Source organism: Salvia splendens, chromosome 9 (genome assembly GCF_004379255.2).
Source record: "Salvia splendens isolate huo1 chromosome 9, SspV2, whole genome shotgun sequence".
Classification (NCBI taxonomy): domain Eukaryota; kingdom Viridiplantae; phylum Streptophyta; class Magnoliopsida; order Lamiales; family Lamiaceae; genus Salvia; species Salvia splendens.
The window spans coordinates 31,918,762-31,943,440 of record NC_056040.1 but is presented as its reverse complement, the minus strand read 5'-3'; the positions used below and the strand labels follow the sequence as shown (position 1 = coordinate 31,943,440).

General features: G+C 41.3%; 2 protein-coding genes across 3 annotated transcripts; both read right to left on the bottom strand.

Moving 5' to 3' along the window:
* Nucleotides 1–12,645: 12,645 nt before the first annotated feature.
* On the bottom strand, nucleotides 12,646–13,098 carry LOC121749433. The gene has a single exon (XM_042144003.1). It carries the CDS (start codon nucleotides 13,096–13,098, stop codon nucleotides 12,646–12,648), a length of 453 nt encoding a protein of 150 aa, XP_041999937.1.
* Nucleotides 13,099–22,673: 9,575 nt separating this feature from the next.
* Nucleotides 22,674–24,319, bottom strand: LOC121747552 (F-box protein At2g26160-like). 2 transcript variants are annotated; one of them, XM_042141609.1, is made up of 2 exons: nucleotides 23,848–24,001; nucleotides 22,674–23,756 (listed from the first exon to the last, which is right to left on the bottom strand). In XM_042141609.1, the coding sequence occupies exons 1-2, from the start codon at nucleotides 23,870–23,872 to the stop codon at nucleotides 22,885–22,887; spliced, it is 897 nt and encodes a 298-aa protein (XP_041997543.1). In that variant the 5' UTR covers nucleotides 23,873–24,001; the 3' UTR covers nucleotides 22,674–22,884. The 2 variants fall into 2 exon arrangements, with proteins under 2 accessions (XP_041997543.1, XP_041997541.1); XM_042141607.1 differs by having other exon boundaries at nucleotides 22,674–24,319.
* Between the last annotated feature and the right edge of the window lie 360 nt (nucleotides 24,320–24,679).

Genomic DNA, 24,679 nt, shown 5'->3' with positions numbered 1-24,679 from the left:
GCATCGCCCTGAAGAAGAGACACTGCGTAATCAAAACGTTCTTCTGCAATGCAACTCATCTGATTAAACACACGCTCTGTCCTCTTCAACCATATCTCAGCCTCGGCAGGATCAGTAGTCCCAACAAAGTCAACGGCTCCCATCTTTCGTAGTTCTTTAAAATTTCTACCCATTGGTCTCATTTCTAGCCCCTGTACTTCTTGTTCAACATGCCTATGTATTGGCTGGCTATCCCCAGATGATGCAACATGTGTATGAGATGCTTCTGCAGTTAATGAATTATGCGGGGCGGCTGACCCTTCTCTCCTCGATGACATATATTCAGGAATATCCATGTTCCTGATAATTCAAATGCAATTGCAACTTAGAACCAATACGTATCATATGCAATGCATGGATGCAATGTCCCAGCGGGATCCTTATCCCTGCTCTGATACCACCTAAACTGTCACACCTCAACCCCTTTGACGCATGCACTTACTATAAATAAATCCCTTATCATAAAAGTAATCAATAGACATATTATATAATTTTAAAATTCAACATTTATCAAGTACATATTTACAAACATTCTACACAGTAGTGGAACCCTCTCACCACTCTATATACTTTACATTTATCTACACGCAAAATGATGAGGAGGAGAAGGTTGCCAATATGCGTCAGCCGCCGAACCTGATAACACGTGGAGTTCCTATGACCCACGTTAGTCAAAACTTTACTGCTATCTTATTCCTGAAAAATTTTGTGGTTTATATGAGCCACAACTCAGTATATATAAATTTCCACCTTTAATCTCACATGATACAAAACATCAAACATATTCTTTTATCAATACATATAATCAGAAACAATATATAACATAATTTAAAAACAAACCATTTCATATTCATATACATATGCCACTATATTCAGTTTATTATTCTGTAACAGTCAAGCCTGGTATCTGCCCGGGATTCCTCTATGACCCGAAGGTCTCTCTGTAATTGGACTCATAGGTCCCTCTGTATTTGACCCGAAGGTCTCTTTGTAATTGGACTCATAGGTCCCTTTAAATTTTCAGATTCAGTACAAGGCTGTCACAGATCCTCTTTAATCCAATGATTCACATAATCGGTATCATAAACATATCCTTTGCACCAATAACATATCCATATCATATTCCATCAAATTATCCAATATATCTAAACAAACATGTCCATTTTAGCAATCAAATATTATCATATCATATTCGACCGTCAAAATCAAATAATTCATAATCATATCAATTTCACACCATATAATCCAATAATTCACTCCAATTCAACATAGAACAATCAACCACAAAACACATGTAAAACTAAAAGTGTGATTTATACACACCTGATTACTACGGATGATCTAATCGGATTCCTTGATTCCTTAAAACTTCATCTACAATCTTTAATCCAAATTAATGTTCCTCCGGTAGAACTCACTCTCTCTCTCTCTTCGTAATTTATTTTTTTGCTCACTCTTTATCTCTCTCTCTCTCTCTCTCTCTCTCTCTATACTTTTAATGTATCCCCCTGATTCCTTTCGCAACGTATCGTTTATTCACAAAGTACGGCCATCAATTGGAGTAAGAAGTCAACCGACTTAGTGTGAAAAGCTTCTATTATCTTTTTCCAAAATATTTATCAGAATGACACTTAACTATTTTAATTTAACACGTGTTCGTTGCACAACTATTTAGTATAATGTCAGTGCATGGAAATTATCATGCTGTAGTTTTAAATTATCCATTCATTATTAATAATAATAATAATAATAATAATATATTTTTATAACACCCTTATATCCTCTCCATTAGATATACATGCAATTGAATTCCAAAGCAAGGTGTATAAATGTTTAACTTATTTTCCCAACAACTTCGATTCCTTCTTTCTTTACACATTATGTTATACTGACTTTAAATCAGCAAACACACATACATACACATACTTATGTACAAGTAGGTATATATATTTAATATCATGCACAGACACACGATATTATACATTCATTCTTGAAATCACTATTTAATGTTGAAAACAACATATAATTTTTTTGTAGTATAACTTTGTTACTTTTATATTAAAAAAATCCTAATTATATATGCATATATTGAATTGCTAGAATTTATAAATATAAACTTCAATGATATCCGTTTAATATATTTATTATTCATATGACAATATAATGTGCAAATAAAATATGAAAATATGCAAACTATTCATGTTTTGGGTCATGGATGTCACAAAATCGGCGAGGAAAGAGTATGTGCAGAAAGTAAATTGTTTCTTCACTCCTTCTCGGAGTGGTGTTACACCTTCAGCTGAACAAAAACAATCCACCACTAACTACCCCAAATCTCCATGGAACCAAGTGCGCGAGTGAGTGTGTGAAGAGTGAGCCCAAAAATACTAAGGAAAATTCTCTAACTTTGTGTCCTCTCTTTCTTTGTAAGCTTCCTTGTATTTATAGGCGTGGCTCAAATCCCTAGGGCAATGGTCATTTTGATATGACGATTGTACCCTCGCAGAATTCGCTCCTTTTCTTCACTTTTCTTCTCTATTCTCTCTGCCCTGGTAATCGTCTTTCATTCCTGGGTTTGGCAGATTTTTCACGCACGTGGACTTATAAATGCATGTTAGCACCTTAGAAATCACAGAATTCATACGTAAAATAAATGCATGAAACGAGCCTAGGAATATTACAAAGTATAAGCGGCAAGATTTATAATTTTCCCACTAATGGCACCAACGACGCCATTTGAAGACAGAGGATTTTTGCACGTGTGTCGTGTGCACGTGTTCCCCCTTTCAATGAGATTTATAATTTTCCCACTAATGCAATGAATATTACAAAGTATAAGCGCCAAGAGCGGGGTCGAACCACAGAGACTAGGGACATACTCTAGATTGTTTCTACGACACAATCGGAAAAGTGGTCGGCTGCTGCCACACATTCATTAAGTGGGTTAAGACTCTAATCTACTTGACCTGGCGGAATTAAACTGGATCTATCTACCTGACCTAGCGGATGGGAAAAGTACGAACACTTGCATAACAACCAAACTTAAGACAACTTGTAAACTGGAGTTGAACTAACTAGAACACCTGTAACTGAAGGAACATGCTAAAACTTTCCCAAAATAGGCAGACAAAGATGCAAAAGCAAATGGGGACCATTTTTCCTAAACTGACTGGGGCAGGCAGAAAAGCTGTAAAAGCAAAAAAGAGGACAAGCAAAAAGCAGATCTTATTTCTAATAGCTTCCCACTTCATCTTCTTCAAACAACCAAGTAAAATCAGAGCATGGAACAGAGCTTCAACACCATTGACGAAATAAAACAGAGCATGCTTCGAAAACGAAACATAAACACGAAATTCAAGCTAGAACTACCAGATCTACTCTCCTGGGTCAAGCAGAAAGCGGAATAAACACAGATTAACCTTGCATGCATCACCTAAACTAACAAATCTCAGAAATTGAGCACGTGAACAACTAGATCTCAACCTCTAAACTACTGGAAATCATGTAAACATAATGGATCTAAACATATAAGCCACCAATTGCGAAAAGCATCCAAGAAACATGAGTAAATAGCATCATCAACATGAAAATAAACACTGAAGCTTCATAAAACCAGAAATAGGTCCAGATCCAAAGGCGGAGTCGTCAATTCCTCTGATGAAACTCGAGATCTAACTACATCGTCTCAAAAGCGGTAAAGAAAGCAATGATCCAACGTCGGAGTCGTCAATTCCACTGTTGAAACCATTGAACTAAGCTAAGAAAGTAGTGAACTATATAAACTAAGCTAAGAAATCAACAACTCAACTAAACTAAGCTAAGAGAGCAGTGGCGTTAAGCGCCTATGAGAGTTTCCTATCTAAACTACGAGAATGGTAACGTTAAGCGCTACCGAGAACTTCCTACCTAACTACCATAGCGTTAAGCGTGGCTTTCTCCATTCATGTTGGTCTCTTTATATAGGAAGGCTTCAAGCTCAAATCCCTAGGGTATGCTCTTCATGATTTGACGTTTGTACCCTTAAAATAGGACCTTTTAAATCTGCTCATTTCTTCACTTTTTCTGCTCCAATTTTCCCTACCCCGGGTAATTTGTGTGCGTTCCTGGGTCCGGTAGATTTTTTACGCATCTGCTCTCCTGATAATTCTCTTTGACCTAGTGGGTTTTTGACACTTTTTACTCATTTTCTGCTAATTTTGCATCTGCTCGGTCAATTTGCAGCATCTACTTGACCCAGCCAATATCTGCACACTTAATCTCAAATTTGCGCACTATCTCCCCCAAAAAGGCATGTAATATCACTAAAAACCAATGCATGGAACGAGCCTTATCAGTATTGAAAACGTTGATGTCATGTGAGCGTGTGTATGATAAATTCCTAGATCGAGCTGCCAAGTCAACTGAATCCACTGAACACTAGGTCTAGGAACTAAAGGCGACACGAAACACTGTAGCTATGGACACACAAACTCTTGCGTTTCAAAGATCCCTCAACCCGTTATACTATAGACTAGTATAGGGAAGCAAGGGGTCGATCCCACGAAGATGGACGCGCAAGAAAACATCTAGAGATTTTTTGGTTAGAAATCGGCTGCTGCCACGCAAACTTTGGTTGAGGTATTCTACTTCTAGACCTAGGCGCAAAATTAGACACTAGACCTAGTAAACTGTAAACAACAGGCAGTGCTTTGACATCCTTAGAACTACGGAATTTTAAACCTACTTCCTAGATAGAGCAAACGAATACCAACTATAGCTAAACAGACACAACTAAAGGTTAGGAACCAACTTCCAGAAATATCAAGTACGGAATTAAAGCTGCAACTAACTAACAAGGCATCTAACTGACAACGACATGCATCACATCAACTAAATCAAACACGAAGATGGAAGAAACAGAGCATATACCGAGATTCAAACAAAATGTAAAAATTCGGACACCGGAAACTTGCAAACAACCAGAAATAGAACAGATCTACGTATACTAGGTGGAATGAAATGAAAACACGAAAGTTAGGCATAAGTCTCAATCACTCTTCAGATCCAACGTCAGAAACTCAATCCACTCCGGATCCAAGTCATCCGAACCCAAGCAGCAAGCGACATCAACTCCCTGGTTCCCGATTCACCCAGATCTACTTCGATCAACCCCCAGATTCCAGCAATTTCACCAAACTCGTCAACCAACACAAAACTCAAACACCAAACTCAGCAACTACAACAAACGCAAAATAATGAACACCCATAATCGAAATCAATAGAACTCGGTAATGGTGGAAAACAGAAATTTCATGTACTAAAGCAATTCGACAGTAAACAAAGCCGAGCTCCGAACGGCAAAGCTCGGTGAAATTCACGACAGAAAACCAAAATCAAAGCGAATTAAATTGTTTCTTCGCCCTCCATGAGGACGGTGTTACTCCGACGACTAACTCGCAACCAGTGACCCAGAACTGCCCTACAATTTCCCCATCAAAACCCAAAAGTGTGTACAAGTGAAGCTGCAAACTAAATCTGTTACTGAGGTCCCCACTGAGAGGATCCCTCCAGATTGCATGCTTCCTTCCTTATATAGGCGCGGTAGGATCTTCTAGAAACCTTCGCAGAAATCTCCATTCTACCCTTCAGCTTCACGATCTCTCCGCCTAGCTGTTTCCTCCGAATTTGCTCACTTATTCACCATAATTGCATGGTCCTTGGAATCTACCATCTCTGTTCCTCGACCTGGTGAATTCTTCTACACACCTGGCTTAAAACATGTGTTAGACCTTATAATTGTATGAATTTACCCCCTAGACCTATGCATGAAATTAGCCTTATCAAGTATGCATTTATGGTGGTGTAGTCATAAATGTGGAGCCAATGAAGTGTTTGCTTTGGTGAAAATAACCTAGGGTTTAAACATACTACAACCAAGAAATGAACACTACTCCAACTACTAGACCTAGACATACTACAGACTCAAAACGAAACACTTAAAGAAAAACACATAAGCATGAACTAGTTTCAATTTTTAGGCGATCGTCCCCACAACCTTAAGTTCTATCTGATTGTCTACAGTCTTCAAATCCTCCTCCTCCCTTCTTTCACTTAAACGGTCTGTCAGTTCGTCAAGATAGCCTATGGACTTCCCAATTGTTCGATTCACTCTGAAGGTGGTGTCTCTGTAAGCAGTGATAGTAAGTAAGTCAAGTGTGCACAGAGAAAACTAAAGCAAGTGCTCGGTCAAGACACCACGCTCCTTAAATCCACCGGATCACCAGGTCCAGGAACTCAAGAGAACAACAGTGTTTTTGTCGTTGGACACACTCGACTCCCCTTAAAAAATAAATCCCTCAACCTGAATACTATAAATTAGTATAGAGAAGCGGGGTCGATCCCACGAAGATGGATTCGTGAAGTAGTGTTTAGAGACTCTGGAAACAAGCGGCTGCTGCCACGCAAAAGGGTTGAGAATTTTAACTACCTCTAGACCTAGGCACGAAATGTAAATGCTAGACCTAGGACACGGAAAGTAAAATAGAATCAGACTTCAATACTGAGAGACACATTTTACTTCCTAGATTGAGTAAATGCCTAACTAATTAAGACTAGACAGAGAAAATAAAACGTCGGGGACCATGACTCCAAATATAGTAAGTACGGCCAAAGCTGCAAATAACAAACTTATGCTCCAACTAACAACGACATGAAATTTCCTAACCGATTCAAGCACGCAAATAGAGAAAGAAGAGCATATATCTGGATTCGAATAGAATATAAAGATTTGGATGCTGGAAACTTACCATGAACCGGAAATACATCAGATCTGCGTAAGCTAGGCGAAATGAAATGAAAATACGTAAACTAGGCATGAAATTTAATCAATCTTGCTCAGATTCACGTCGGATGCTTAATCCACTCCGGATCCAAGCGATCCGAACCCAGCAACAGACAAAATCGACTCTATAACTCCGGTTTTCACAGATCTGTCCCGATCTACTCCGAATTCAAACAATCACAAACATCTACACAACACCAGCGAACTCAACTCTCCGATTCATCAACAAACAGACTCCGATCACCCAGATCCAACCACAACCTGCATAAATTCAGAAAACAATTTCGAAACGCATCCAAAACAAGTAAACTAACTCAAATTCCAGAAGATCATAGCAGCCAAACCAGAAATCAACGTCATCGACATAACTGAAAATAAAACTCGCATAAAATATGGAATAAATGGTAAAAACAACCAGAGGTCCGAGCTTCGAACAGCGAAGCTCGGCGAAATCAGCAAAGTACGAAAGTGGAAATTAAATTGTTTCTTCGCCCCACAGAAGGACGGTGTTACAACCCAATCGAAAACGTGAAAAAGCTAGATGTGAACCCAAAGTGAGTCACCATGAATCTCCCCACGAAAAGAACCCAAGTATGTGAAAAGTGAACTAAGTTACAGGCTGTTAGCGAGACCTCCAACCGAGAGGATCCCTCCAGCGTGCATGCTTCTCCCTTTTATAGATGCGGACATAACTTTCTAGAGTCTTCGTAGAAATCTCTATTCTACCCTTCAACTCCGAAGTTTCCTCCGTCAAGCAATTTTTCGCACATTGTTCACTTATCCGCCAGTTTCCTCGGGCTTGTGATTACCGTCTTCCCTTCCTGGACCTGGCGGATTCCTTCTACACACCTGGCTTAAAACAAGTGTTAGACCCTGATGTTAATGTTAATGTTAATGTTATACCACTGATGCATCAGGTTATGAGAGTTTCGCTTTCCTATAGTCCTCCCTTTTGCTTCCTGGGTCAAGTTACTACTGTTTCCTGCCCTTAGGAATTATTTCTTTTGCTACCATTTTTTTTATATTTCTTTTCCTCTGGACTTCATCCAGCTTATACCTCCGAAATTTTTTATTTTATTTTCTTCCTCCCCTGGACTTCGTCCAGCTTATACCTCCTTTCCTGGACTTCGTCCAGCTTATACCTCCAGAACCCAATTTTTATTTCTCTTCTACGACTCTTTTCCCTAAGCATTCAGTGGCGGCCCCTTTTATACAAGTTAGCTCACAATGTATAGGCTTATAACTCACATTTATGGTGGGACTTCACAACTAGGTCATCTAAGGCATCCTCTATCGTCCTTACTTCATTCAAACCGAATTCAGCTTATTAAGGAAAAAGGCCTCAAAGTTGACTTGCATCCTATCTTCAATTGCTCTCACTAAGGGAATCTTGCCTTATTATATTCACCAGCTCATGCGAACACAAACACAGAACCTAAAAATACTACAGACTCTTAGACCTAACAGATTATTTACATGCTTGACACTAACTGCACTAACTGCTCTCCCCCTCCCACTTCATTCATGCTTGTCCCCAAGCAATCCCAATGAGGTGGAAAACATGGCAGTTAGTGGCGACAACAAAACAGAGATCTCAGACACAAATAAAATACAAACTTCTCACACTTAGACCAAGAATTGGGCTAAGTGGGAGAAGACATAAACATCAACTAACAGAACGTATATACACAACAATCTTCTCACACTTAGGCCAAGCAATGGGCTAAGTGGGAGAAGATATACACAGAAAACACAAATAACAAACACATGCTACATTAACAAAAACTTCTCACACTTAGACCGAACATCGGGCTAAGTGGGAGAAGTGTAACAGACAAAAGCCAAAACATGCGAACAAAAACATCTTCGCACACTTAGATCAAACATTGGGCTAAGCGTGGGAAGGCACAACACATATATGCAGAATAAAGCATGTTGGGCAAGGAACATAGATAAAACGAAAAGAAAGAAGAAAAGAAAAATAGAAAAGTAAAAGTTACTTGTTCATGGGGGATTTAATTCAGAGACTGGCCCCGCGGGAGCTAGACTGGGGCGGTACGTAAGGTTGGGTCACTTTTGCTTTCTTTCTTGCCAGCGAATCCGGCTTCTCATGCTCTGTCTCACTTGGTTGCCTGGTCAATGTCTTCTTCACAGTCAGGGATTTTGATGCCGACGGGGCTAGCAAGGGTATAGACGCGGGTGGAGGACGCTGTAGAGATGAACATCCTGGCCCAAGGTGGGTGGACACCGTGCTGGGTCCAGTAGTCAATATCGCCTGGGGCGCGGAGCAATTCTCCTTCAACCATTTGGTCATCATCAGCATCAATTGGACAGCCTCCTTCATCTGACCACTGTTGGTCGACGACATCCCCACCAACTCCTTCATACTACCCCGTAGGGCCACCATCTCCTCTCTGACCATCCTAATTTCTGATCTCATCCATCCTACCTCCTTTCTCATCTCCTCAACTTCAATCTTAGCTATAGATTCGACAACTTCTGGTTCTCGCTTTACCTGGGGTCCCACTCGGCCGACTTCATAGAAACACACCTCCTTCTCGTGCATGTACAACAGCCCTTTGTTGAAAAAATAGTCGACGTTAAAGGCTTCTGGGGGCTCACACATAACCACTTCAGGGGCTGACTTGGCGATCTTCAGTATTATGTTCCTCTGAAGATAAGCCCCTAAAAGGTGACACGTGTACATATGTCGGGAAGGATTGTCAGTCATTTGGTGGCATGCCTGGGCTAACCAGTAGCCTAAATGCACTCTTACTCCCGTGGCCATGCACCAAGTAAAGTATAAATCCGTCGTTGTCAAGGCTGAGTTCGCAGTCCCCATGAGATTGTAGCTGATGAAGGTCTGAGCAAATCGGAGTATGCGATTCTCAATATGAAACCCCTTTGAAACACTTGTTTTAAACTGTCCTACCTTTGGGTGGGTGATGAATTCCCAAGCTGGTTGTGGTTTGAAACCGGGTGTAAACTTCGGCGCTCCAACCACCCGATCATTCCATAGCCCTTCATCGTCCTCCGTACGCTTAAACAGTCCCATTCGGAGGGACCATTCTTGTATACTCATTTCATACTCCACGGTGAATAGGCGGAAAGTGATGGACTCGGCATCCAAGTTAATGGTTGGTTTCAAACGGAAAGTAGAAAAGAATTCTCGTGCCAAAGCTGTCGGCACCTCTGTTTCACTGTGTTTCAGGAGCCAATCGAACCCGATCGCATCTATATACTGCCGGAACTCGTCGTCAGAAGCTATTTCTTTCAACTCCTCCCGCACATACCTCTTTCCCGATTTTGCCAACTTACCAGAACTACATCTCTCCTTGTACGTAGCAGTTCTCTTGGGGTCCTCAAACTTCTTCATTGCTTCCAGTAGCTGTTTGGTTAGCCAGACCTCTTCTGGCTCAAAGTTCAATATCTCCTCGGGCACTTCATCCTCATCAGACTCGCTAGACGAAGGAAGGTCGGCAGGTTCCTTGGCGTAGTTGGGGTCGGGGGCGAAGCTTCCTCAGATTTGCTTCCTGCGGTCGTCTTAGCCTTCTTGACCCGGAAAGCAACAACTTGCTTTCCTTTCCTTCTCCATTCGGCCGCCAGGCGGCGCTCCTCCTCTTCGTCTGCTTCCCCGTCAGATCTAGGGGTTTCTTTCTCTAGCTCACCCTCCATTCCCAAGACGTGGACTTCTTTTTCTTCTGTGGGCACAGTGAGATCCTCGATCTCCTCTCTCAAATTCCGTCTGGCCCGTCTTCTAGCTTCCCGGTCATTTATCGGTACTTCTGTAACCACCGGCTGGTCGTCCAGTTCTATTACCAATTCCAGCCCGCTCTCCTTGGGCTCTGACCCGTCGTCAGTAATGAGGGCTTCTCCCTCCTCAGACAAAATAGGGGTTGCCCCCTCAATGTAAACAGGGGTTGCCCCCTTAGCAACCATTTTCTCAGAAATTAGGGCATCTCCGCCCGCCATCCTTTCTGGGGTCTCCTCCCAACACAATCGTCAGAAATACCAGGGGTTGCCCCCTCCAACTCACCAACAACTGGGGTTTTCCCCCGTCCGATTTCTTCAAACACCACAGGGGTTGCCCCCTCGACTACATCAAAACAAGAGATAACAGGGGTTTCCCCCTCAACTAGTGTAACCTGCTCCATCTCCGCAACCAGATCTGTACCTTGTTCCTGTTCTTCGGCAATCGCGACGTTTTTGTCCGGTTAGCCAGTAACCGGTTTGGCTTCTGCATGAATGGCAGACGGTTGGGAAATCGTTTCCTCTGGGACTTGTGGTGGTGGTGGTGCGGTGGGCGCGGTCTTCCCCATCATTGTTGTGAGCAGGGAAAAAGCTTTCATCGCTTCTTTCGGTCCTCCAAATTTCTGCATCAATTCTGCCATGAAATTCGCCGTGTTGGAATCGGCAAATCTGGTGGTGCTTCCTGCAGTTGATGTGTTCTCCATTGCTCGGATCTGAAAATTTCTCAAAAACTTTGAAAGAAATTACGGTTAGGGTTAGTGAAAAGCTGGGTACCGCGAGAGAGAATTGGGGATTTTTTTGAGAGAGAAAAAGTTTGGATTGAGAAAATAGAGTATAGGGAGTGGAAATGGTAAAAGTGGGTAAGGCGCGTACGGATATGCAGGCGGTTGCAGGCGTGACATAAGCAACCGTTTGCTTTCCCATAAAGTAGTTTTTGAATTTCAAAACTGTTCCACTTCCCTCCCAAACTAAGAGCATCCACAACGGTGGCCAGACGGCGTCCGTCTGTCCGTGCCGCTGGCAAGGACGAGCTCCGCCGCCGCTGCGCTCTTACCGCTGGCACGGACGTGCTCTTAGCTAAGAGCACGTCCGTGACAACGGCAAGAGCACGAGGCGTCGACGTGACATGCTCTGATTGGCCCGTTGATTTATCATTTTATTTATTATTATTCTTAAAAAAATCAAAAAAAATCTGAAAAATTCAAAATTAATAAAAAAATATTTTCCCACTTCCTAATAAAATATATCCATTTTTTCCACACTTTTAATTTATTTTTTTCGTTATTTTAACCCCAAAATTCATACTTTCATCTATAAATAGTCTCATTTCAAACACAAAAAATGACACTATACCAAACAACTCTCTCAATCTCAAATTTTAGGATTTTAATTATGTAATTTTTAATTTTTAGGAGTCTAATTATGTAATTTTTAATTTTTAGTATTTTAATTATGTTATTTATAATTTTTAGGATTTTAATTATGTCGTTTTTATTTTATTTGTCATTTGTAATATTATTTATGTTTTTTTAATGAATTTTAATATTATGGAAATGTTTTTGTTTAATTAAATTTTAAATTGAATTGTGCTCGTCCTTGCGGAAGAGCACAGCTGTGGGTGTTGTGCTCTTGCCAGAGAGCAGGCAGAAAAAATAGGTCCGGGCCCACAACCGTGCTCGCTGGCAAGAGCACGGTTGTGGATGCTCTAAGTTTCTCTTCCCCATGCGAATGCTACTCCCACGATACCACACTTAGGGAAAAATAAAAGAAAATGAAACTCCAGTCGTCCAGGTCAAGGAAAAATAATGACAAAACATTTTCCCTGAAAAGACTGATGTTTCAAAAATATTTTTTTTTTAGAAAATTAATTTTCTTCTTTCTTTGGAATTTTTTTCTTTTATAAAACCCAGCTAAATATTTATACCTTCAATTAAACACTCTCTAGATCCCCTGGTTCACTGAATTGATATGAAACGAAACATTCCAATTTACCTGACCCAGGAATTCGTCGAGAGTTTTTTTCCCCCACAGACCATTTAAGCGATAATGGAGAGTGCGTGTAGCGGTACTTCCTCCACTACACACAACTCAGAATTATCCCTAAAAACCTTCACCCTATGACCATTCACAAGAAAGGGAGTAGAGTTTGCGGCACTTCCCTGGATCTCCACTGCTCCATTTGCGCGAAGACTTATGATAGTGTAAGGTCCAACCCATTTGGATTTTAACTTTTCCGGTAGCAGTTTGAGTCTGGACTGAAACAAGAGAACCTTCTGTCTTACTTGTAGTTCCTTGACCCGGAGATTTTTGTCGTGCCAAAGCTTAGTCTTCTCCTTATACCACATTGCGGACTCATAAGACTCAAGTCTTAATTCCTCCAGTTCTTGAAGCTGCAGTTTCCTCTCTTCTTTACACGCCTGAGGGTTTATGTTAATTTCCTTGACCGCCCAATAGGCTTTGTGTTCCACACCCACAGGCAAATGGCACATCTTACCGAACACTAGCCTGTAGGGTGACATTCCAATAGGTGTTTTATAGGCTGTCCTGAGGATTCACCGTTTTCTCTAGTATTGCCTTGATCTCTCTATTTGATATTTCTGCTTGCCCATTTGCCTGAGGATGATAAGGTGTAGACAGCCTGTGGTGCACTCCATATTTTTTCATTAGAACTTCTATCATCCGATTTCGGAAGTGTGTCCCCTGATCCGAAATAACAGCCCTAGGCACACCATACCTGCTAAAAATGTTAGACTTAAGAAATTTAGCCACTTCTTTAGCTTCACAGGATGTGGTAGCATTGGCTTCTATCCATTTCGATACATAATCTACTGCTACAAGGATATATGTGTTCCCATACGAAGATGGAAATGGACCCATGAAGTCCATCCCCCAAATGTCGAAGATTTCACAAACGATCACTAGGACCTGTGGCATTTCATCCCTCTTAGAAATTCCCCCTGTCTGCTGGCATCTCTCACAGTTCTGACAAAACTCAAAAGCATCCTTATGCAATGTGGGCCAGTAAAACCCACTATCTAGCACCTTCCCCGCCGTCCTCCTGGGTCCAAAGTGACCTCCACAAGCTAGGGCATGGTAATGATTCAGTACATCTCTCTGTTCCCATTCTGGAATACATCTCCTAATCACCTGGCCAGCTCCCATTTTCCATAAATACGGGTCGTCCCAAAAATAGTACTTGGCTTCGCTTTTTAGTTTCATTTTCTGGGCCCTGGTGATTGATTGAGAGCTCGGTACCTCTCCAGTGACTAAATAATTTGCCAGGTTTGCAACCACGGCTCAGCGTTCAGCTGACATTTCCTTTTCTCATAATCTCTTTGACCTGTTAACGCCATTATCTCTTCCCAACTTATAGGTCTTGGAAATTCCCCTAAATGGTACAGATGCTCCTCTGGGAATGCATCAGGTATAGCTTCATCCGTTTCTCCTTGGAAAATCCTGCTCAAGTGATCAGCCACTTTGTTTTCTGTCCCCTTTTTGTCACGAACCTCCCAATCAAATTCCTGAAAAAGTAACACCCAACGGATCAATCTGGATTTGGACTCCTTCTTTGCCAGCAGGTACTTAATAGTTGCGTGATCGGTGAAGACTATCACCCTTGACCCCAGTAAATACGGGTGAAACTTCTCAAACGAGTATACCACCGCCAGCATTTCTTTTTCAGTGGTGTCATAGTTCTTCTGGGCTTGATTAAGCGTTTTTTATGCATAAAAAATCACATAGCTTTTCCCATCAATTCTTTGACCTAGCACCGCCCCTACTGCGTAGTCACTCGCATCGCACATTATCTCAAACGGTAAACTCCAGTCAGGCGCTCTGATAATAGGGGCAGAGACTAGTTTATCCTTCAGTAACTGAAATGCTTCCTTGCACCCCTCATCGAAAACGAAATCAACTTCATTATGCAACAGATGGGTGAGTGGTTGAGCGATCCTCGCAAAATCTTTAATGAATCTTCTATAGAACCCCACATGCCCTAGGAATCCTCTAACTTCTTTCTAATTCGTAAGGTAAGGCAATTTTGAGATCACTTCAACCTTCGCTTGGTCTACCTGTATACCCCTCTCTGAAACTACATGCCCTAAGACAATTCCGTCATGGACCATAAAGTGGCATTTTTCGAAGTTCAAAACCAAATGCTTTTCCTGGCACCACCTCAACACAATGTCCAAACTTGCTAGACAGGAGTCAAAAGAATTCCCATACACAGTGAAATCATCCATGAAAATCTCGATGCAATCCTCCAATAAATCCAAGAAGATACTCATCATGCATCGTTGGAAAGTGCCTGGCGCATTACATAAACCAAACGGCATCCTTCTGTAAGCATACGTGCCAAAAGGACACGTAAATGTGGTCTTCTCCTGATCTTCTGGATCTACATAGATTTGGAAGTATCCACTGTATCCGTCTAGGAAACAGAAATATTGTTTTCCTGTCAGCCTCTCCAGCATTTGATCAATGAACGGGAGTGGGAAATGATCTTTCCTGGTCGCCTCGTTCAGCTACCTATAATCAATACACATCCTCCACCCAGTAACAAGTCGAGTGGGAACCAATTCATTCTTATCATTCTTGACTACCTGAATCCCTGATTTTTTGGGAACCATGTGAACTGGGCTGACCCACTCGCTGTCCGGAATAGAGTAGATAATTCCCTGGGAGAGTAACTTCAAGACTTCTTTCAAAACTTCCTCTCTCATGTTCGGATTAAGCTTACGCTGTGGGTCCCTGCAAGCCTTCGCTCCCTCTTCCAACCGAATATGGTGCATGCAAAGATCCGGACTTATTCCTACCAGATCAGAGAGAGTCCATCCTATGGCTTTCTTGTTCTTTCTGATCACGTCCAGCAACTCCTTCTCTTGTTCCTTGGTCAAGTTGCTGTTGATAATAACGGGAAAAGTCTCATTCTCCTCTAGATAAGCATACTTGAGGCTTGGTGGGAGCACCTTCAGTTCTTTCTTCAAAGTACTTGCCTCCTGGGGCAAGGGGTTTTTCTCTGTTCCATCAGATATTATGTCTTTCCTCGACCTAGAACAAGCCTCCATACTCGCAGCATGGGGTATCTTCCTTGACATAGCTTCCCCTGGATTATTACAGAATTCCAATATTGCTTCGGCTAGCTCTTCATCTGATAATTCATTTGTGTTCATTGCTTCACACTATCCAGCCACTTCTCTGTCGATAGAATAACTCATTTCTGAATTTTCAATCTATTCATGCATTAATTCTTTCTCAAGGTATTCCTGGATTAAGGGGTTAATAACATCAATAGCATGCAAATTTTCTACATCAAGAGGTTTCTTCATTGCTTCATCGATGCTAAAGGTGTAGTTCTCCCCATTATAGTCAAGGCATATAGTCCCGTCAAAAACATTAATTATGGTCTTGGCTGTACGAAGGAAAGGTCTTCCTAGAAGTACGCCACTAGACTCAGCAGATTCATTGTCACTCATCTTTATCACATGAAAATCAGCTGGGTACAAGAAATCATGCACTCTGACTATCACATTCTCAGGCACTCCTTCAGGGCAAATGCACGACCTATCCGCTAGCTGAATCACCACTTTCGTATCTACCATACTTACTCCTACCAGTTTCTTGTAAATGGAAAGCGGTAAAACATTTATCGAAGCCCCTAAATCACACATGGCATGCTCAATTTTTACATCACCGGTTGATATAGATAAGGTAAACATACTTGGGTCAGTGCATTTGGAGGGCATTCTCCGCTTCTGAATCACTGCTGACACATTTTCTCCAATTAGAATCTTCCCACTAGGTCTAGCCTTTCCAGCTATAAATTCCTTAATGAACTTGCTGAACACCGGCAACTTCAAGGCTTGTAAGAACGGCAAATTAATCTCCAGTTTCCCAAAAATGTCCATGAAGTCTACCGGTTCTTCCTTCTTTTTCTTAGCTTCCCCTCGAATTGGGAATGACTTCAGTAACTTCCCTGCTCCAGTGGAACACCCAGCTGAGGGCTCATTGGTTCCTTTTCTTACCTTCTCCCTTTCAAACTCTAGCTCTGGATCTATGAAAAATGGTTCAGCTTCTTTAGGCAATGGTTTCTCCAAATCTCCTGCCCTAAGGTCATTTGTTCTCTCGGGACTGTTTCCCTTTAAGTTCTCGGGTCTAGAGGTTATACCCCTTTTTCCTTTGATTCCTGTGGGGTTTGTCTCCTCATTCGTCCTTATCTCTGAACCTTCATACCCTTTTTTGGATCTTAAAGTGATCAGACTGATGTTAGCTCTATCAGGCATCCTTACTAAGGCAGGAATCTTGCCTTCATTCCCTCGCATCTCGCTCAAGGAAGTAGCTATCTGCGACATCTGTTTTGCCAGCATATCCATTGTTGCCTTTTGCTCTTGCTGAGTGTCCTGAAGTTTGTGGACTACGTCATTGTTCGACTGCAAGTTGTTCTGCATATGCTGCTGAGAAGTTACGAGGTCATGCACCATCTCATCCAGATTCCTCGGTGTTTTAGAATTGGACTGACTGGACCCTAGGCCTGCATTCGAACCACTTGCTTGATTCTGGCGAATGTTCCCTTGACCTCCCGAACTATTGTTGAACTGGTTTCCTGGCCCTTGATAGGTGGTTTGGAAGTTCCTCTGGTGTGGTGGTACATAAGAATTCCCTTGAGGGTTTTGGTTCCTGTTCCCCCAATTCAGGTTATCTCCCTGGTTCCGACTATTCCAGTTGCTCTGCCCCTCTTGATTTCTCCCAGACCAGTTACCCTGCCTCTCCGGTTGAGGTACAAGCTGAATGTTCTGTTGTGGTGCTGGCTGGCTCTGGTCGTTGTCCGACCATCTGAAATTGGGATGGTTCCTCCAGGGTGCATATCGCTGTCTCCCTGGATTCCAACTTCCATCGGGATTCCAACTCCCCATTGCATTAACTTGAGCCGGGTACTCTCCTTCCTGGGGTCCATAATATTGCTGAAACTGACTATCTCCTAGACCCGGAGGTTTCTCCTTCTCTTGTGGGGTTGGTGGTTTGGTCTTCTCGATGGCGTTCAACAGTGCCTTCTCAAGCCTGTCGATTCTTGCCTCTACCCTCTCTTCATCCTGCTCCCTCAGCGCATTCGCTGAGCCTTTCTTCACAAAATTCCTTGGGCTATCGTATGCCTTTTTCGCCTCAATCAGCTTTCCTAGAATCCCTCTTGCTTCACTTCCTCTCTTCTTTGTAAAATTTCCCCCACTCGAGTAGTTCATCAAATCCTTTGACTCAGGGTTTGCGCCTTCATAAAACAGATAGTAAATCTCTGCCTCAATCATCCTATGGTTCGGGCAGGCATCTAGCAACCCCTTAAATCGTGACCAATATTGACTCAGAGACTTATCATACTCCTGCTTGCACTCTACGATCTCCTTCTTGAGAGCGTTCGTCTTGTTCGACGGAAAGAAGTAATCTAGGAATTCCAATTTAAAGTCCCTCCATGTACGGATAGAATCCGGGGGTAACCTTAATAACCAAGTGTTGGCTTCCCCCTTCAAGGAAAAAGGAACTGCGCGCAAGCGATAGTCCTCATCTGTTGCGTCATTCGGCCTCTTCTGAATGCTACACAATTTGCTGAATTCATTTAGGAACTCGTACGGACACTCATTCCTACGCCCAGAGAACGTTGGTAGGATGCCGAGCACGTTCGTCTTGATCTCAATGGACCTCTGTCGCGGATTCATAACTATAGCTTGAGCCGGCTCTCCGTCTAGATGAGCAGTGAGCGAGCCGATTTCCAGATCTAGATCGATTATGTTCGCCATGACCCCTGTTTCTTCCTCCTCTGTACTTGTTTCCGAAGACGATTTAGGATCCTCCCCTCCTGACGAGTTCCAATCCTCTTCACTTTCTGAACCAAACGGAAATGGATTTCCCGTAGATAATCCCGATCTGGTGGTGACTGTAGATGCTGAGTCCTTGACTTGCCAAGTAAAATGATCGTTCCTCCACTCAGATAAGCCTCCACAGTATCCAAACCGCGAGCCTCTGCTCATAAACTGAAAATAAAGAAAGAAAGAAAATTAAGAATTATGTACACCAAAATTCTCTAGACACAATCACAAGTTACGCCTTCCATCCCCAGCAACGGCGCCATTTGAAAACGTTGATGTCGTGTGAGCGTGTGTATGATAAATTCCTAGATCGAGCTGCCAAGTCAACTGAATCCACTGAACACTAGGTCCAGGAACTCAAGGCGACACGGAAGACTCTAGCTATGGACACACAAACTCTTGCGTTTCAAAGATCCCTCAACCCGTTATACTATAGACTAGTATAGGGAAGCAAGGGGTCGATCCCATGAAGATGGACGCGCAAGAAAACATCTAGAGATTTTTTGGTTAGAAAATGACTGCTGCCACGCAAACTTTGGTTGAGGTATTCTACTTCTAGACCTAGGCGCAAAATTAGACACTAGACCTAGTAAACTGTAAACAACAGCCAGTGCTTCGACATCCTTAGAACTACCGAATTTTAAACCCACTTCCTAGATAGAGCAAACTAATACCAACTATAGCTAAACAGACACAACTAACGGTTGGGAACCAACTTCCAGAAATATCAAGTACGGAATTAAAGCTGCAACTAACTAACAAAGCATCTAACTGACAACGACATGCATCACATCAACTAAATCAAACACGAAGATGGAAGAAACAGAGCATATACCGAGATTCAAACAAAATGTAAAAATTCGGACGCCGGAAACTTGCAAACAACCGGAAATAGAACAGATCTACGTATACTAGGCGGAATGAAATGAAAACACGAAAGTTAGGCATAAGTCTCAATCACTCTTCAGATCCAACGTCGGAAACTCAATCCACTCCGGATCCAAGTCATCCGAACCCAAGCAGCAAGTGACATCAACTCCCTGGTTCCCGATTCACCCAGATCTACTTCGATCAACCCCCAGATTCCAGCAATTTTACCAAACTCGTCAACTAACACAAAACTCAAACACCCAACTCAGCAACTACAACAAACGCAAAATAATGAACACCCATAATCGAAATCAACAGAACTCGGTAATGGCGGAAAATAGAAATTTCATAAACTAAAGCAATTCGACAGTAAACAAAGCCGAGCTCTGAACGGCGAATCTCGGTGAAATTCACGACAGAAAACCAAAATGAAAACGATTTAAATTGTTTCTTCGCCCTCCACGAGGACGGTGTTACTCCGACGACTAACTCGCAACCAGTGACCTAGAACTGCCCTACAATTTCCCCATTAAAACCCAAAAGTGTGTAGAAGTGAAGTGAGCTTCAAACTAAATTTGTTACTTAGGTCCCCACCGAGAGGATCCCTCCAGATTGCATGCTTCCTTCCTTATATAGGCGCGGTAGGATCTTCTAGAAACCTTCGCAGAAATCTCCATTCTGCCATCCAGCTTCACGATCCCTCCGTCTAGTTGTTTCCTCCGAATTTGCTCACTTATTCACCATAATTGCATGGTCCTTGGAATCCACCTTCTCTGTTCCTCGACCTGGTGAATTCTTCTACACACCTGGCTTAAAACATGTGTTAGACATTATAATTGTATGAATTTACCCCCTAGACCTATGCATGAAATTAGCCTTATCAAGTATGCATTTATGGTGGTGTAGTCATAAATGTGGAGCCAATGAAGTGTTTGCTTTTGTGAAAGTAACCTAGGGTTGCCCTCATTTTTTTGTGGGAGGTCTTAGGTCCCAAAGAGAATTCCTCCCTCTTTACACCTTCTTTCCATCTCTCTTTCTCTCCACCATTTTCCTTTTTTAGTCTAGTTTTTGTGGCTAGGCTCACCCTATCCTTTTTATCCATATCAAAAATTGAGGGTCAAACACTATTTTTGGCATATCTTGGGAATATGGAAGGGTTCAATCATTGGAATCCTTATCACCGATTCAAACAACGAACTGATTCAAACATTATAATTGAAAAATCTGAGAGATTTGAAGAGAAAAAAACTCAGAACCTGAAAAGGGATCAACCGTAAATGCAGAGCGGGAACAACTCCAGTGAGCCGAGCACATACTCTCTGGAAACAAACAGAACCCTACCGGAAAACACCAACCCTAGATCTATTAATATCAAACGAAAATTTTTAAAAAGGATAGAGAAGATAGAGATAATCAGAGGCGCAACAGATTTGCGCTCTGATACCATGTTGAAAATGGAGAATTAACTTGGATGGAGAAACCTCCATTGAAGAGATTGAAAAAATGCTCGATTAAAGAGATGGAGAGAAAAGGGAAAATTTCATTTGATGGACTACATGTTGGACTAAGTGTTAACTACACTTTACAATAAAATGCCTTATATATAGGTTGGAAATAAAGGCTAAACTAAAACTTAATTACATTTTTTTTTCCGATTCTAATATAGATGCTATTCTTTTTTTATACTGTCTATATTTAGGTTTATATGACCTTGATGAAGTTGTGTCCAGCTTTTGTTTCAGTGGAAATAGAAAAGAGAATAAATTAAAACATGGTTCATCATTTACTTCACCTAGTCCTCAAATCTTTTTGGCATAGGTATCCCATGACTTAACTAAAATTTTCTTCAAAGTTCATGAGATTCTTGCAAATAGTTTGTCCTTATCAAAGATGTTTGTGGCATTGAGTATTTTGATCAACAGATCTTCGTGATTTGGCTGATGATGCACAATATATGGAATATGCAGAAAGGTGCAATCATCATTATTAACTCCTTCACATTGAAGAACATGGAGGTATATTCAACTAGATTCTGCCCTGAACCTAAAGCTTACGATGTGTATTATCATCATACTTGTTGCAAAATTATTGTTTTTCTTCAATGCTAATCAACATGTGCAGAACATACTTCAATATATATTGGGATTTACTGGGGATGAAGCACAAAGAAAGACAGGACACATATACCAAAACTAGAAAACGACAAAAGAATTTAAATACTACTACAAAATTGATTAATTTTATCAACTTGTTGATTAATTGAAAAGATAGAAATAAAACTTAAAAGAATAACATAAATTTGATGATGTGAATCAGGAATCTTGCCTATGAGATAAACACAACATTGAAAGATCCAAAGTGAGAAGAGAACTCTATAGAGATGAGAGGAATCAGCAGTAATATGGAGAAAAGATATTGATAGAGTGGAGACCGCTTTGGGATGAGTAATCAGAATCCCAAAATTTCTACAAACTTTTCCTAATTTTAAGACTCAAATTACTTTCCTTATTTTTTTATTATTTAACTAAATGCTAGATTTTAAAAATCAAGAAATCAGATTACTTTCCTTGTTGGAATCGTTATAAACAAACTGGGTCATTGGATTTTATCCCTAGAGGTTTTAACGAGGCCCAACTGAAGGTAAATGTGGATGGTAGGTCTTCAAGCATCTGTTCGGGGAATCAAGATAGGCAACGTACCAAGGGGAAGCTGATCCTTGAGGTTTTTCTACTGGAATTTCAAATTCTAGGGTATTTTCGGAAAGGGGAAGCTGATCCTTGAGGTTTTTATGTTGAAGTTTAAGATCATTGTGTTCTATGATGCGGTTATGTTGGTAATATTGTAATACCTCCCTGAGACTTTTTCCCCCTAGTTACTCCCCACCCCTAAATGCTATCCTTGGCTAGTCGGCTTGTATCCCCCGAGTATGCGCGAGTCTTAATCACTTTTTCTCACCATTTTACTTTATCATCTCTCCACTTAACTTACAAAACAGCATTACATAAAATTTCGTGTCGAAATGAATGCTCCTTTAGAGTGAGACAGAGAAAGTATTAAACAATATCTACAAGATTAAAACATAAATTAGATATGATAAAATAAATATCACACTATTTTACTTGATTTCGCATTTTGAGAATGCGTAGTTTAGTTACGCATATCAGAAATTGTAACAACCAATCTCAGAAGCAAAAAAAAAGTGGCCCATTTTTAAAAGCTAATAGCTGGATTGATCTGATTCAAGAATTTTGCCGTGAATTTAAACTCCGGTGATTCGGCATGCTTCAGTTGCTTATAACTAACACGTTTAAAAAGAAATAATGTATCATTTCCATACATTGTTAGTCAAAATTCCTCGTTTAAACAATGCATTCATCTTGAATCTTGAATATCACACTTATTTCAGGGAATCAGGGAAGGATCAAATCCATACATGACTGCACATCTCTCACGATTCAGCTTCATCGTGCTTGGACAAAATCTACCATAGCAGCAACCTTCAAAGCTTCTATGATCCTTTGATTGAACACGACGAAAGAATTCAAGCTAGTTCTAGCGCAAGGTAGGCATCACCCAAATTGGGAAAGAAAAGTGCTTCTGAGTATCAGGGCCTACGCAGAGGGGTCCTGAATAACCACTCCTCAAGCTATACACACCCACATTGACACGAGTCACCCTCTTCGGCCACCCTTTATCCTTCTTCGATGCTACAAAATACACGCTGTTACTTTCGCAGTTCAAATAGCGGGCTGTACATACAGCAATACAGGTATTATCACCAACAAAAATTGTGCGACTTCCCAAGCTGCTCAACCTGACCCACTGTTTGTTGTCAAAATCGAAATTGTAGACCAGAAACACTATTGACTCAACGTAAGACCTCCACGGATTACCCCCACGATTTTGGTAAACCATCCAGAGATCTCCAGATGATTCGACCAAGGATATTCGCTCCGAGCCCCCAATAAGAAGTGATAAGGCAATATTCCTTGGAGGGTCTTGCCCACTTATAGCAGAAACAGCTAGGTTGTCAATATCAATGAGGACTAGGGATCCCATAAAGGAGAGAGCAAAGATTTGATCTTTCACACACGTAACATCAATAAACTCGGAATGAGTTTTATCTTTGACACATCTCCAAGAACAGTCGCCGGGTCTACAAAATGCTAACTGCTTCAAAGTGCCATAAATTATCATAACCACCAAGTCCTCATTAGCATCTGAAGCGCATGGATTCCTAAAGACGAAGGCCCTCTCGATGATATCATACCAACTAAGAAAATCACCAAAACTGATTTGTAGTGAGGACTTAGGAGGGAGTTTATAAGAGATATGAGTAAAGGGATTGAGAAGCCGGATTTCAAGATCATTTCCTGTAGTCACAAGCCACCCTGAAGAAGAACCCCAGCACCGCCTACCACAAGCTTCAGGCAGCTCCGAGTTAGAAACCTTATTTGTATACAAGCTTAAGAAACTTATAATGCTACTGTTTTCAGTGTCGGAGAACATTAATACCGGAACCTGAGGACCTGGATTCCATTCCTTAGCCAAATAAACCAATCGCCACGAGCAGCAAACAGCAGAAAATGCAAGGAAATCTTGAATCACTGATAAACGTCCAGCCACCTTGTGGATGACATCATATGGAAGTTTGGACCAATCAGCCATTATTGAGCTTTCCACATGACCTGATTCATATACTTATTTGTAATTTTTAACAAATACTCATGCGAATGCAGCAAAAAAAGTGAGATGCATTGAAAATGATCCATCCAAAAAGGGGCATCGAATGTAAGAGGTGAAGAATCTAATGAAACCTAGACTTATCAACAACTTAAACAAGAATCCAACTTTCTTTCAAGTGCAAATAATTCAAACATAACTGTGACTACACGGGTTTTTTCTTATTTTGTTCTAGAGTTGAACTTAGATTCCGTGTTTGTACTGAACATTTTTTTTATTCCGTATTTGGGAGAGACGCATGACCCTCATGCGTCTCCTTTTAATGAGACGCATGACAATTATGCGTCTTTATGGGAGACGCATGATGGTCATGCGTCTCTAAATTTTTTCGAAATTTTTTTTAACGACGCATGAGGGTGATGCGTTTTAGGGAGAGACGCATGTCCCTCATGCGTCTCTAAGTTGCTCTGCCGCTGCCTCTGTTTCGTGGACAATTGGAGTTGTCAGTCATGTCTTTTCCCCATTCAATAAGTTTTGTTGTGTGCTTGAAAAAGAGGATAGCATGTTAATCCAAAGAAGCATCATTACTCTTTGAAAAGCAAGAACTTTTTTATAATTTATTAATGTAAATGAGGTGGAGCAAATCACAATGCAGGGTAAAGTA